This window comes from Rhea pennata, chromosome 7, assembly GCF_028389875.1.
Source record: "Rhea pennata isolate bPtePen1 chromosome 7, bPtePen1.pri, whole genome shotgun sequence".
Taxonomy (NCBI): domain Eukaryota; kingdom Metazoa; phylum Chordata; class Aves; order Rheiformes; family Rheidae; genus Rhea; species Rhea pennata.
Window position 1 is genome coordinate 13,937,947 of NC_084669.1, and position 14,815 is coordinate 13,952,761.

The following is a 14,815-nucleotide window of genomic DNA, read 5'->3' on the forward strand; positions in this document are numbered from 1 at the left end:
GGGGTGCTGCCCACGTCCGCCAAGCTGCAGGCACGGCGTTTTGGGGGGCTTGCCTTCCCCGGCTAGCTCTTGAGAGGGTCTCTGGTTTGGTCACGATACAGTTGGCGTTACGTTTGCACGTGGTACCGCTTCTGCAGAAGAAGCAGCCTATTCACGAGCAGCGGCATCTTCACATCAAATACAACTTCAGACATAGCCGGGAAAACAAGCATTTAATTGAAATAGGAATGACACTGGAAAATTTGAAGAGGGTGTAAAAACTCCCAAGCAGTTATTACTCAGTGGACGCGAATCCCAGCCGTGCAAGGCATGGCACGCACGCCAGGCGCTGGGAGAAACCGGATCCGTTTGCAGACATACCTCTGCGCTCGGGGGACGCGTCGTTCTTCCAGCGGATCCCCCGAACTTCCTAGTCATTAAATAATGCAGTTTGGGATAACTGGAGATTCCTTCCCTCTCCGATTGCTCTGGAGCAGACAGCGTGCCGCAAGGGCCCAAACCCCGCTCCCGCAAACGGAGAGGCTGCTGCCTGCCTCTGCGGGGGCTTTGGCAGGCGCCTTCCCCCAAAATCAACGCTGCCCGGTGAGGCGCGCGGCGGGGCAGCGGTCCCCGCGCCTGGGCAGCGACGCCGTCTCGGCTCGGTCCGTCCCCGTCCCGGCTCCCGACGGCGCAGACTTGGTTTCAGCGGCGGGTCTGGGAGGCTCACGAGAGGGAGGCACGGCCGCCGCGGAGCGCTCTCGCCCGCCGTTCTGCTTCTCCTCGGCTGGTTCGCACAGCTCCGCTCTGTAATTTCTCCCCGGGTCTGCAACGGCTTTTCGAGCTTTTGGCGCTTCTGTCGCGAGCAAAGGTGCAAACACCCTTTAAATGGCTATTAAAAAAAAAAAAAAAAAAAAAAAAAAAAGGACGGGTGCATCCCCCATCCTGGAACCGATTAAGTTTGGGGATTTTTTCTTTGCGGAGGACAAGTGCTTGACAGAGATAACTCGGGGGGGGGGCTGGAGGTTACGCCAAAATTAACTGCCCTCCAAAAGGAGAGGGCTGCGAGCAGTGGCGGCGGAGCCTGCGGCAGCCGCAGCCTTCCAGCAAGCGGTTAATATCCCCCTTCCTCTCCAGGGGAGCCTCAGGGGTTAATTCAGTAGCTGTGCGTTTAATAGCGCGATTTAAAGGGGAAAAAATGACACCCTTCTCCCCTGCCTTGCAGCCTGTGGATGGTTTGCTCTGTCGAGCTGATCACATGCTCCCCGAGCCCCTGGTGCTGCAGCAGCCCCAGCTGCTGCCGCTGATGAGCCGGTGCCGCTCCGGCTCTGTCCCGGCCCCTGCCCGTCAATGCCTTGCAGCCCCGAGCTCCTCTTTAAAGGAGGACGCGCGCGGGATGAGCCCTTGAGCGTATGGGTGGAAATTTGGGACGCACCCACCCTCTCCCCAACGTTTCCAGCACTAACCATGTCTATTTGTTGTTGTCTCTTTTTCAGGGACTATGGATCTTCAAAGAGGAAATCAGGTAAGATGCCCAGCTTTGGGCCTTTTAAAAGGACTTTCCTTTTAAACCTGCCTTTATCTTGTGTTGCATGAAATTGTGTAGCAGTTTAACTTCTATATTGTTTAAGCCTGTTGGAGAGTGGCATCATTTTTTTTCCTCTTGCACTGGAGAGGAGAAGAAACCCACCTTATATAGCATTGCAGTTCAAATGACTGCTCTCCTCTAACTGTGTTTATATAACCTCTCCTCCAGTCCAAGAGGGTAAATGTGTTAAAATTGTTGTTTTGTTTTGTTTTTTTCTCCCTCTTCCCCCTGCCTTTTCCTTTAACTTATCTTTACCTGAGCATACAGTCAAAATGCAGCCTGAGAGAGAATGCTTTTTCTCTTGCTGTCTGAATCTCATGTTTGCCTTTCCAAAAGGATCTTGTAAAGGTCTTGGTGCCTGTGTCTGGGGTTTGGGCTGACTCAAAGGCTCTAGCCCAGCGCTTTGTTTTTTAAGACTCTGGATTTAAACATGTTGTGAAATTCTGATTTGAAACTACATAAACCCAAATTTTCTTCTTCTTTCCCCCTTCCCTGTGGCTCTTAGTGATTTTCACAGATCTGTTTTCAAAAGGGACATGTAATTATGAGCCTCTGGATTTGGCTGCTCTGAGCTGGATGAGTTAGGGTGTCCTCCCCAGCACAGAGCACCTGCAACTCTCATCGACTTTGTTTGGAGTCTTTGGTGCTCCAAATCACGTTCAGGGCATCCAAAGAGGCCTGTCAAGCCAATAGTGACTCCTGGAAAACTTTGGCCTGCATGTAAGGGAGGGGAGGATTCTTTTCCTGGGTTGTGTGAGTGTGTTTTTTTTTTTTTTTTTCCTCCTTTCTTTCTTTCTTTTCTTAGACTGAAGAAACAGTGTAATGGTTCAATCTCTCTGAGAAAAGAAAAGATTAAAATATTTTAAACTGGTGAATGGCACTACCTAGATGATTTGTTGGCTAATCATGAAAGTTTTTATGCTGCAATCCTTTAATGAGCTACATGATGGGGAGCTGTCACTTGACCCTGCCTTCCTGTGCATTAGATACCTGCTGCCTTTGCAGACCAATTCTTCCAAAATGCTTTTTTTCCTTAATTCCTCTAGCAGGTATTGTAAGCCCATTTGGCGGTGGTAACAGAGGCAGGTGTGGTACAAGGTACTGGCCTGATACTAGAAACTATATAGCACATTTCATCTTCCTGATCTCCTACAAAGCCTCTGTCTGGGTTGCAATTAAAAAGCAGATCCTTTCAGAGATGCAGTTTTGCTCAGCACTCCTAGAACCTCCTAACCATAATGTGAATAAACTGTTTATTCCCAGTGAATTAAATTGGAAAGCAGTGTTTTTCTTCTTTCTTTCCTTTTTCCTTATTTTTTTTTTCCTAGTGTTGCTAGCTGCAAAGGTAAAGGAGTTGGCAGAAAGCAGAGCTGACTCTGGGAGCTCCTGGCTCAGAAAGCTCCATTTTTTAATTTATTTTTATTTATTTATTTTTATTTTAATTGCTGATCTCTGGGGTAACCTGATTTAAGCACTGACCTAGAAAATCACTAGAAAAGGAAACTGGGCTCAGTGCACCAGTGGACATGCACAAGAATAGCACCTTTCAAGGGGAAGGTTGTAAAGCATTGTGCTGGTGTATAGGGAGCTGCTTCCATGCCTCTGCGGGGAAGTGAGTGCTGATCCTCCTTGACACTAAAGGGTTGAGGGACAAAGTTGGTTAGATGCAGCTCTGATGCTGACTGCAGGTGCTGCTCTGCTGTGCTCTGGTGGTGACCCAAGTGACGTGCTCATCCATCCCTGCTAGGCTAGAGCTCAGAAATTGAATCCCCTTCCTTGGCTACTGCACCTCTGTGTGCTGCAGTTGCCCCTCTTGGGACTGTTTCCCATTCTTTTCCATGTCTTAGTGCGTGGTGTCTGGCTGCTCAGACAGGCAGGATATGGGAAGGGTTGAATTTGAGGGATACTCTTTCCCCTCTTACGTTGTGCTAGGAGGAATGTGAAGCAGCTTTCTGAGTTGTGTAAAGGGGCTTTCTTCTCTGCCTTCTTCAGTCCCAGTTTAGGGTACTGAAGATGTTTCACTCTGCTTGGAGATGGCTATTGTGGGAGTGTGCACACAGCTGGCTAAGGAGTATGCCAAGGTTGCTGGTAGTTGTGGTCTTTAATGAAGACTAGCTTTATGATGCTTGAATGACTAATGGGGCAAATAAGAAAAGCTTTTCCATGGGGTGTTGTAAGAGCCTTTAAGATAACAAACAGCTTGGAAGCACAGCTTCCTGAGTAGGTGCAAACACTCTTTTACCTTTAAATGAGAGGCATAGACACTTTCATATGCAAACACATCTTCTGTCCTGCCCAAAGATGTGCTGGGAGGCAGCTCTTGGGTGTGAGCACGGCTGTCCCACGCTGTCCAGCAGGAATCCCACAGCTGCTGTGTTTCAGGCATGTGCAGGCCTGACACGAGCATGGCCGATTGCAGAAACATTTGGGGAATGCCTCTGACAGCCAACGTCACCTCTACCCTGACCTCTGCCTTGCCGGTGAGTCTGAGTCTGGCTAGTCCCCTGCTTACCCCTTAAAGCAGGGAGGGGTTGGATAAGTTCAGAGTTTAATAGGAGTTAGAGAAACATTTATCTCAGCAGCAGATACTGGTGGTAAACATTTAAGACCTTCTGAACTGAATGCAATATCATGGTACCTCCTTAGTTAAACAGAAGTGAGTCTTATGCTGATCCAGGGCATCCTTGCATGCCAGCCCTGAGCCAGGCTTCCTCTTGTGCTAAGTGCTGTGTAAACATGCAGTCCTTTACTCAGATATGATCTGATTAGAAATGCTTTAACCTGCAGTCCGCTCAAGGCCTGGAGCTTCACTGGAGTGACTGAGGCTCTGCACAGGCATTGGTGTTTGCTGTGGCCTAGGCTGCCACGTGTGCTGTTACCTTGGATTTGTGAGGCTTTACTTGACATGCTGCAGAGCTGCTTCGGAAAGCTGCCTTAATATTTCCAGTCAATTGAATTGTCCCTTTACGGCCATCTGTCAGTGCCAGAGAGGCCTCCCTGCAACTGTAAGGAGTAGTTAGATTGGGTATATTCTGTGTGCTCATAACAAATGGTCTCATTTAGGTCTCTCCAAAGACCATCTGTAGCAAAAAGGGAAGGAATTCTCAGACTTAAATTTGGCAGTTGCATTAACCAAGTGAACAGCAACTCATTTGTCAGTCAAAATAGGCATTACTTCTATGCAAGCATCCATTGTGTGGTTTTTCTCTCCTCAAGTTAAAATAATGGCAGAGTTGCTTCAAGTCTAGCAATGGATGTTTGCATGGTACATTACAAACCACAAATTAGGTTAATCCATTCTCCAAACCCTACCAGCTACCATCTGTGCATAGTGAACTAATTAACCTTTGAGACACCAGCTAATCCTGATGTGGCTTGCAATACTGGTTGAAGGGTGTTTGCCTGCTATGAGGTTCCCCCCCATTGCTGGCTAAGGCAAGCTTCAGACTAGCGGGGCAGGATGATTCCGCCCTCTTCCCTTGCTGAGAATCTCCTTGTTGGTCCCACAACAACTTCTGGCGTGAAACCTTCAGTCCAGAAGCTGGAGCAAGCGTTAATGGCAATAGGAAGCTCCATGGGCTCCACAGCTTTTCCGTGCAGATGAACCTTCAGGCTCCTTGGTTACTAGGAGGTGGGGTCAGACTGGGAGAAGAGGTGCTACTTAGCCTTTGCATGAATTAATTTCTCCCCCATCTGCCGTACTGGCAGCAGAGCCTCTGTGCTTCCTTTTCTCAAGCGCATACTTGCAAAAGTACTGCTGGCGACTTCCCTCCTGAAAGCTTCGTGGAAAAACCCCTCTGCTTGCTTGCTGCTGCTTCTAACTGCCCTGGTAGCTGCTGAGCCTCTAGCTGGCTTGGAGCTGCTGATCACTAGCTTTCTCTTGCACCTTGCTGCTATGTGGTAAGATGTGCCTTGAAGTGAGAGGAAATAAATGAAAAAGTTCATGGCTGTGTCAGTACTGCAGTGTCTTGTTTTTCTAATTGAGCAGATGCTGTCTGTGTCAAGCCAGCCTTTCTTTGGCTGAATCTGTTGGCCAAAGTCTGTTTCAATAGTCCCTGTAATTGAGCACTTAGAGTATTAGATTAGCAGTGTGGTCCAAGCCGGTGTTGCCTCAATGAGGATGTTGATGAGCCTTGGCTTCCTCAGCAAAGAGAAGCATCCTTCAACATGGTTCCCACACCAAATCTTTGAACTAGCAGAATATTGCAGAACAAACAGGTCCTTCCTTCCCCTTCTGTAGCCTAAAACTAGGGAAGATATAGTGACTGGATGGGTCAATAAAAACTTTACCGAGAACCCACTTGAAATCCTTCTTAAACTTTGTCTCTTTATAGACATCTCTGTAACCTTTCCTTCTCCCTCAACAGGGAAATTAGAGTTGAGAGAGTTGGAGCGATTACGGAAGTGGGGCCTCTAAGTGGAAAACAAGCAGATCATTGTAATAACATCAACTGCTCTCATGGCTGATCACTCTGTGGAATTGCTGCTTTGGGTCTATGGGTGGAGTTGCTGGCAAGAGTGGCTTTTTTTTCTGTTCATCTAATTTTTCATTATTAAAGAAACCCTCTTCTGCTCCCTTGCATGCTGAGGACACATGTTCTATCAGCTTTAAGGAGATGCCTTAACTGCTGTTTCTTTGAGTTATCAGTGATAGGTTTTTCTACTTCCTTCGTAAACCCAAAGGGTAGTGGCTTAACTTTTGGCTTTTTCTGACGGTAGAGCTATGCCATCTCTTCAGGACCAAAAAGGCTGAGCTCTATCACACTGCATGTCTGGTGTGTGCTTGCGGCTCCATGGACTTGCCTGCATTTTTTCTTTTTTTTAAATGAGCTTTATTTTCTTAACTTTAGTTTGAACTGCCTCCTTTGAGGTGGTACACATAAAATGAATGGTGTGTGCTTGCCCTTCTGTGCTTAATCATTCAACAGGGTCACCAGTGTGTGAGCCATTAGCTGGAGCAGCACGGCTGTGTGGTTGAAGCTGTCTCTACCTGTTTCAAAACCTGGGAGTTGGCTCTGGGGATGAAGTTTTGCTGAGGTTGCTGTGAACTTGGAGCCCTTTTGCTAGCTTATAGTTAAATGCATGTTAAAGAGCTGTGTGTGGGCCCAGGGAGAGAAGGGGGCTTGGAGCCTCTAGTCCCAGCAGATATTCTGTGATATTTATGTGGGAGATCCCTGCAGGGGAGGGAGAGGATCTCCATGGGAGAGAAACTGTGCTGCTCTTCCTGTGGCTTAAGGCTGTTGCAGTATGGATAGCATTTCACAGTGAGTGGTAGATGCTCTCCTAATGTTAGCAAGGCTCTGTACACAACTGTCAGTGTGATGTGGGTATGCCTTAATTTGAGATGGGCTTGGCAGTCAACCGTCCTCAGCCAGAGGAAGCCCAGCTCCCCCAAATGACGCTTTAAAGGGGCCAAACCTGGAAGCATGTAACTAAAGAAGCTGAGGAGAAAAAGAACAGTTAGCTAACATGGCATGAAGGAGTACACTGCCTTCTGCTGAGTGATAACTGCAGCAGATATCTTGGGGTACCTGTGTTGGCTGCTTAATGAATTGCTTAATGAATCTGATCCAAGGTGGTAGCAGCAGTGAAGCTACAATGTGGTTTGCAACCCAAATTATCGTTTGCTCACAGTTTGTTTCTGTCGCTAGGCTGTCTCCATACATCCCATCTGAGAGGGGAACTTTGGCTCAGAACGGGGGTATGTGTATGTTTTTAAGGTGGTGAATGGGAATCAAAACTTGTCCAAGCCCATGGCAGGGTCCCAGGAACATCTTAAACCACGTAGCTTGGGCTTGGTGTCTTAATTCTTGTAAGAAATGTGCAATGTGACAGGATCCCTGCAGACCGAGGCACATGCTCTTGTTTTTTGTCCTGATGAATCACATGTGCGTGCTGTATTCCTTGCATTGTTTTCTGCAATTAATCAGTGTGGAAGCAGTGCTGGTGGACAAGGTCTCTAGTGCTGTTTGGCTTGTTGATACTGGTTGGCAGACTACTTGGTCCAGCCATCCTTATTTTGTTAACATCTCAAACATGTATCGGCAGGATTGCTCGTGATCAGGAATCAGGATATCCTCTACCATCATACAAATAACTCTCTTGGCTGTATGTACTAATTACCACATGGAATTAAAAAAAAAAAAAAAGAGTGGATTCTGGCAGAACACTTTGGTTCTCAGTGTTTTTCTTTTTCCTTAATCAGAGAATAAAGAGATTTAATAGAAGGATAGAGAGTATGCTGAAGCATAGCAACCAAGGACAAAACAAAACATAACTGGCTCCTTCTAGAGTCAGGCCTGATGGTCTTAGTGTGCATCTTCAGCTTAGTCCTTGGGGGTGGAGCCCCCTCTTCTCCAGTGGGAGAAGTGTTCTTCCTAAACTAGGGAATTTAATAAATGTAACTACTGTTCAGTTTATTGGCTTATGCATGATACAACTATTCCCAAGACTTTTTCTTCCTTCCTTCTGACCTGCTTTGCAAGTCTTAGAGGTAACGTAGTTGGAGTAACACCCACTCACTGTGTTTTCTAAAGTGGAGCAATTGCCATATGCTTGCTCAGGTGCAGGGGGAGAGCTTCAGATGCCTTAGGTAGCCTTGATATCCCTGGGTGTTTGTGTGACGCAGTATTCTGCATCTTCAGTGAAGATGCAAATCTGTTCAGTCCAGTCTCGCACTCAACACAGCCTTTGATATCCTGGTGTAGGGAAACTGATCTGACTATTCCTTGGTATACCAGATTTTTGAAGTCAATGTTTCAATTGAATGCTTTGGACTTTTGCCTGAGGCTACTGAAGAGAAGAGCAGATAGGTTATTCTGCATTGCTTCAGCTTTCTGCTGATGAGGTGTGGCCTGTTAGATGTATAGGATTGTTGCCCTCTTCTGGGTGGCCCATATGCTGGAAGGAAGAAGGGATAAGAGGAGGAGAGTGGTTTGTGTGTTGTATGTGTTTTTTTGTTTTGCTTCCTGGCTTTTAAACTGAAGTGTTGGGACAGGGTACAGGATTAGAGAGAGGAATGTGTTTGTGCTCTTTGTGCAGAATTACCTCTGAACTGGAGACAGCAAAGAGCCTCCTGAAGTAGATGCCGATCACAGGGGCTGGGTGGGAAGGGAAGGACCAAAAGTATGAGGTGTGGCTTGAGCACAGTGATGGCAGAACAACGTGTGCCCTTGCAAATGCCTGGGAGAGCCTTCAGCTGCATCTGCCTGCTGAGAAAGCTCTTGGTGTCTTAAGGAGTGTAGTAGCTCTTCTGGTGGTTTAAGGAGGCCTCTCTTCTACATCTGTTCTTGTTCTGCCTTCTTCCCCTGCCTATTGAAGTGACAGATGGTAGTGACAGTGCTCGTGTGGGTTTTTCTCTGCCATTGTGCAAGGGAAGAACAGTACTGTACAGGATCTGGATTTGTATATGTGAGATAAAGCAGGTGAGAAGTGCACTTAGGTGTTACAGTGGAACGTGGTGATCCTTGGCCTTTGCAGGAATCTGTACACGGTGCAGACAGGCGCTCTCTATCTGAGAGGAGCAGGTCTCTGATCTAGGCGGTTTAGATAACCTGATTGCAGGCTGTTGAGCACCTGAAACTTCAGCCTCCCTGGTGAGAAGGAAGCCCAGAGGGCAGACCGAGCGTGCTTAGGTTATTGATAGCGCTCAGGAGCACTTGCTGCTAAACTAGCATCCCCAAGAGCCCGCAGCTTTATGCATGGTTGCATCGCTGTCTTGTCCTAGCCAGGGCAAGATTCTCCTTGGCCAGCTTTGGGTGGAGTGGCTCCTCTAACCCACCGTGGTTGGAAATACAGCTCACAAGGTGCTTACCAGGAGTTGCAAGGTATTCCTCCATTGGCTGCTCCGGACTACTGCTGCTTAAAGCAGGCTGCCTGGACGTGCAAGCGCTGCCATCTGTTTTCTGTGTTTGGCAACATGACTTCTTTGCAGTTGGAACTGAACTTTTGCTCTTTGAGTATTTCAGCCATGCATGAATCTTAGCACACACACATGTACCTGTGAGTTTCCAAGTGCAACGGTTGGGGCTTTTGTGCCCTCCCTTTTGGCAGTGTTGAAAGTTGGGCGTTTTCTTTGTATGAATGATGCTCTCGGTTTGCACCGCTGTAGGTGTGGACTGGCGTTTGGATAGTCTAGGCACAGTATTGTATGCACAGAGACCATAGCAAAGCAATCCTGTGGAAGGCAATTGCTGTGTGAAAAGAGTTAATGTGATATATGGCTGTCAAAACAAAAACTAAATCCTGTGTACTTCTGGGTACACAAATGGGATTAGGATGGGCTTTTGCAGCAGTAAGCAGAGTAGAAAACGGGGAGTAAAGCAAAGAATCGGGACCCAGGTTTCTTTTAAGTTAGTACTTCTAGAAAGGGCAGGGGACTGCATAAGGCTGCTCAAAAGCAGCTGGTAAGCAGCGTAGCTGCGCTGTGCTGAGCACGTGATCCTCTCGCCCCGCTGCTCCCATCTGACTCTGGAAAGGGTTTTTCTTTTTCTTCTCCCCCCCCCCCCCCCCTTTGGTTGTGGATTTCTCCCCTGCAGGAGTTTGTTACACAGATGATGAATTTCTGAGGCACGTTTGGGTCACGTGAAAGCCAGATGGGAACATTTTTCCAAGCAGTGTGTGTGGGTCTAATACATGCCAGCAGCTTTGCTTACGTGGCGAGTGGAAGCGACTGGAGATTGGTCTGCAGCGTGGCTCCGGGCAGGGCGACGAGCCCGCCGGCTCCCGGAGCAGCCGACCTCTGCCAGGGAAGGAAAGATGCTCCCTGTGCTCGTGGCTGCTGCCACCCCCACTTGGAAAAGCAATGTCTCTTCCAAAGAGTACAAACCTTGCACAAGCTTTTCAGGATGAGCCTGAAATCAGTGAATAGGACTAAAGTTAAAGGCCTTGTTTAATGCTTGCTGTCAAATCTTCTTCCTCATGCACTTTAGCTAGATTTGTGCATTAAAAAACCTGCAGATTTTTTTTTCACAAAGTATTTCTGACTAATTCATGTCTCTTAAAGATAGTACCTCTCAGGTGCTGGGAGGAATGAGTGATGTCCTGATGTAGGAGAGATGTTTCTGAAAGGATGGAAAGTCTATTTTAATACACATGACTTCTCCTGGTTGGAAGAAACTCAAACATATTTCTGTATTCCAGCAAAGAGTATCTTAAGACAATTGTTTTAAACATGGTGCATCAGGTCCCATGGAGAGGGGGAAGCTCATTTCTGCAGCCCGGTGAGGGACAGGGCTGGCTACCACTTCCCCAGTGTTCACAGCACCAAATAAATCTGTTGTTGTGGTACCCTGGAAGCCTGGTTGCTGGCCAGGCCACCCTGTGCCAGGCTTTAGGCAGAAATGGCTTTTGTTTTAGGCCCCTCTGGAGCCCCAAGGGAGAGGCATCAACGGCGCAGTTAAGCAGCATGTCTTGGGCAGCAGTGACTGAAATAATAGATCAAAACGCCTGGAGCCTTTCTGTGCCATCCTCCCATTTCTCCAGCTATCTGTTGTTTTCTGCCTAATTGAATGAGTCAATTGTGTGGGCCAAACGTGTGAAAACCATTCCAATGCGGATGAAGGTGCATCTGTGCTTTATTTTTGTTTTTTTTTCCAAGCTGTTTTACAGCCACATTTTAGAGCTGCATGTGGACCCTATACCAGAGTAACTCAATTCCTACCCCTGTTCTTAGGGGGGAAATTAGCAACACCAAATATTTCCTCTTTCCCTTGGTCTAGCATTACTGAATCCTCTTACTCTTCAGTTTAACCAAAGTAGCAAGCCCCTGCTGGAGGGGAAGGGGCAAGAAGAAAGAAACCAGTGCAGTTAGTGGGTGTAAGAGATTATCAGGGGACACTGGCAAGGTGCCTGTGGCAGTGCTGCTGTTCCCAGAAAGTGCCCAAGAGCTGGTGATACAACATCTAGGGAGTGCTCTGCTTGGAGATGTGAGTAGATAGGAGAGCAGTAACAAGCCCTAGAGCTTTTTGGGATCATATTTGAGCTTTCTCTTATGAGCATGGGTGGCTCTGCCAGGAAGAGGCACGAGTCCCTCAGCTTGTTTCGGGAGGACAGAAGGGAAATGGTAAGGGGAGATGAGGAGGCAAAACCCCAGCAAGAGGCTCTAGAGGAGCCAGGGCGGGGGGCAGCACAGCCTCATGTGCTCAGGGCATGTGTGGCTTGGACCCTTCCTTTCATTGCAGAAGGGGTTGGGGGGCACAGCTTTGAGGGCCTGTTAACTGTGCTGTGGAAGTATCTCTACCCTCTGCACTGTGGAGGACGTCTGCAGCCAGTGAGCTGTGGTCTGAGTATAGGCTGCCCTTGGGGTTCCTGCTGGCTCTAGGGTTCAGGTGTCACACATGAGCACCCAGCACAAGGACATGGCACTTGTACCAACTCCATCTAGCACAAATGCAGGAAAGCTTGCATGACATAAACTGAAATTAAGCCTTTATGTTCTAATGTACATGAAGAACATTATAAAGAATAAGACTCTGGACAACTTCTAAGAAACAGAATGCTGCAACTTGTTCTTGTTGACTTGTCAAATTCTGCTTGTCGGGTTGAGAACATTCACTGCATCCCTTAATGCCTTCTATTTTGAACAGTGATAGAGTAGCAGAAGCACTTGCCTCCCCTCTGTTCCAACATGAGGAATCACTGCCATTTACTGGAGTACCAGTGAAGCTCTCTGGGCTGGAGTGGAGTGTCAATAACTGACTTCTCAGGAAGCCAGTGTAGTTTCAGTTCACTCAGACTGCCATCTGGTCTCCTCCACCCTTCCCAATAGTTAAGGTTGGAAGGATGAATGTCTGGGAAATGAATTTGCGAAATGGTCAGCTGTTCTCAGTACTGTGGTCCTCTGCTAATTAAGCTGATATTACCTCTTCCTGGGGAGAAATAATGCCCTATGGAGATGATCACCCTTAGAAAGGGGTAGTGCCTATCAAATGTCAGCACACTTTCAGCAAGGCCACTTGTTCTTATAATAATCCTTTTCTTGATACTTTAATGTGCAGCATGACAGTTGCAGGAAGGCTTTTCCTAGCATGAAGTCCTACCTCAAATATCACCAGTGGATGCTGAAGGGTCTTTTAAGTAAATGGACCTGGAGTCACCTTCTCCCTTGGAAGGCAACTTCCATAGGACAGCTCAGGTCTGTATCACTGAACCCTTTTTACCCTCCAAAATGAGATAGCAAGCCATCCAGATGGCTTGCTGCAAATAGCCTTTGGCCTATGCTAATTTCTCAGTTGCCCCCAGAAGTTGTTTGGCGGCAAGGGCTAAATGGCCAGAACTAATACCATACTCATGACCAGGATGATCAAATTCCCATGCAGGGATTGGGTATTGCTGGGCAATATTCCTGCAGTAGCTTGATGGGATAGAAAGCTACATAGATGCTAGTGAAAGTCCCTGGCATCAGCCCCAGCAAAATGCAACCTATGAGTCTTTAGGCTCATAGGAGTGTTCCTCCTAGTTTTTACAGCAGCATTAAAAATCGGTGCCAGACTGGATATCGAGTGTCAGCACTGTAAGCAGTGCTGCTGACAAAAACCCTGTGCCAAGACCTACTGGTGAAAGTGCTGCAGCAGAGGGGTTGCTTGGTGCTTGTTGGGCCAGGACAGTTTGATGCGCAGTAGCAGTGCAAATCACAGATGTGACATCTTCTGAATTTTGGTCATGTTGGGCTCATGTATTCAACTCTTAGCCAAATCTGGCTCTTACAGGTTTTCCTGAAGCTCACTTTGTCCTAACTATACACAAGATGAATCGTCTGCTACTAAAATGAGACGAGAGGGGCCGCATCCCAAGTGCGAAGTGCCCAAACCCAGCTGTCTGGTGCTTGTTCTCTTGCCAGCAGTGGGAGGGGCAGCAATCAAACCAGTCTCAGTGGCAGCAAAAAAGCTTCTGGTGATAGCTAAATAAAGCAGTCTTCATCTTTCTAGTTTGCAATAGCAACTAGCTTAATTATGTCTTTAAAGTGTTTGCCCTTTTTTCCTTCCTTCCCTTGCCCACCTGAGGAGTATAGCTGGCCTGTCCTTGGGCTCCTAGATCTGCAGCAGCAGCTTGAACAGGATTGGATTCAGGAGCCGTTTCCGGAGAGCCGCCTGCTCCACCAATATTCTGCGCAACATGGCTCTGAAGGGCATCTTCCTTAATGCTCTGCACAACTACCTGGGCTCCCTGGCTTAGCTGTAATTTATGGACCTGTGTTTCTTTAAAGCTTTTAAAAATAATTCCTATGGAAGGAGTTGTTCTGGTTCCAGCTGAAGCCAGCAGCAAGGATCCTGGGGGCTGGAGTTGGGACTTGGCTCAGGCTGCCGTTGCCTTAGCTGCTTTGAGCAGGCAACTTTAATTTCTCTTCCAAATACCGAGATTTCCCTCTGCTTTAAGTCATCTGAGACCAACTGCCTCTCAGCAGTGCGGCGGAGGGGGTGGCAGGGCAGGAAGTGAGGGTTTTGTTCATTTACCGTTACCAATCCCGTTGGAAAGTGATTCCAAACCCATGCAGGATTCCAGTAAAACCGTCCTAAAGGGGAAACCCGGGGCCGTTTAAAGCTTGTGTTTTGTTGGCGCAGTCACAGTGTGCTTCTGGGGCCTTTGACCTCCTCTCCGTACCCTGGCTCCCTCTACGGCTCCTCTTTTGAGCTCTTCATGAAGTGGAATCCATCACTAATGTCTGATATTTTTATTATTTGTAGGGGGAACTCTTAGAAGCTGGTAGCAATTAGAGCTTAAATGTCTTGGAATAAAAAAAAAAAATCCCCAAGAAGGAAGTTTAATGCTAAGCAGATGTGCAGGAGCAGCTGAAAGATGCTAGCAGTCTTCTGCTTCAGAAGCAACCTCATCCACATTCACTGCTGTCAGGCCCTGTCAGTTGAGAAGTGCTGCTTCTCTTTCACGCTTCTGAGGCTGGGGAGCCCACGTTGGGGACTGGCGGTATTGTTTTCCGGTTACTACTTAGATTGCCCTTTTTGTGCTGGTTTAGATCAATGGCTTTGACAAGGAGGAAAAATATTAAACAACAAAAAAAAAGTTTAACTTAGTTTTGCTATCACAGTTTTTTAATGGAGAACTTGGTACCATATCAGTTCTAATCTGTTGCACAGAGAGGGGTGTTTGTAGATAGGGCTACTGTGCGTCTGATTTCTAAACTCCCTTCCTTCCAGGGTGGGCAAACACAGATCTAGTACAGCTCTAAGCTCATGCTAGACATCCTGTTCCTGCTGTATGTTTAACTGCTGACTGCTGCCAACTTGGAGTGGGGCA

At 47.4% G+C, this 14,815-nt stretch overlaps 1 protein-coding gene across 5 annotated transcripts in view; it reads left to right on the forward strand.

Moving 5' to 3' along the window:
- SH3PXD2A (SH3 and PX domains 2A) overlaps positions 1-14,815 on the forward strand; it is a 264,915-nt gene that overhangs the window by 165,923 nt on the left and 84,177 nt on the right. For 4 of the 5 annotated variants that reach the window (XM_062579532.1, XM_062579534.1, XM_062579535.1 and 1 more), the window contains exon 6: positions 1,473-1,501. In XM_062579532.1, coding sequence (XP_062435516.1) covers positions 1,473-1,501 — 29 coding nt within the window. Of the gene's footprint in view, positions 1-1,443; positions 1,502-14,815 lie in introns of those variants that run through there. The other variant, XM_062579539.1, reaches the window with a different exon arrangement.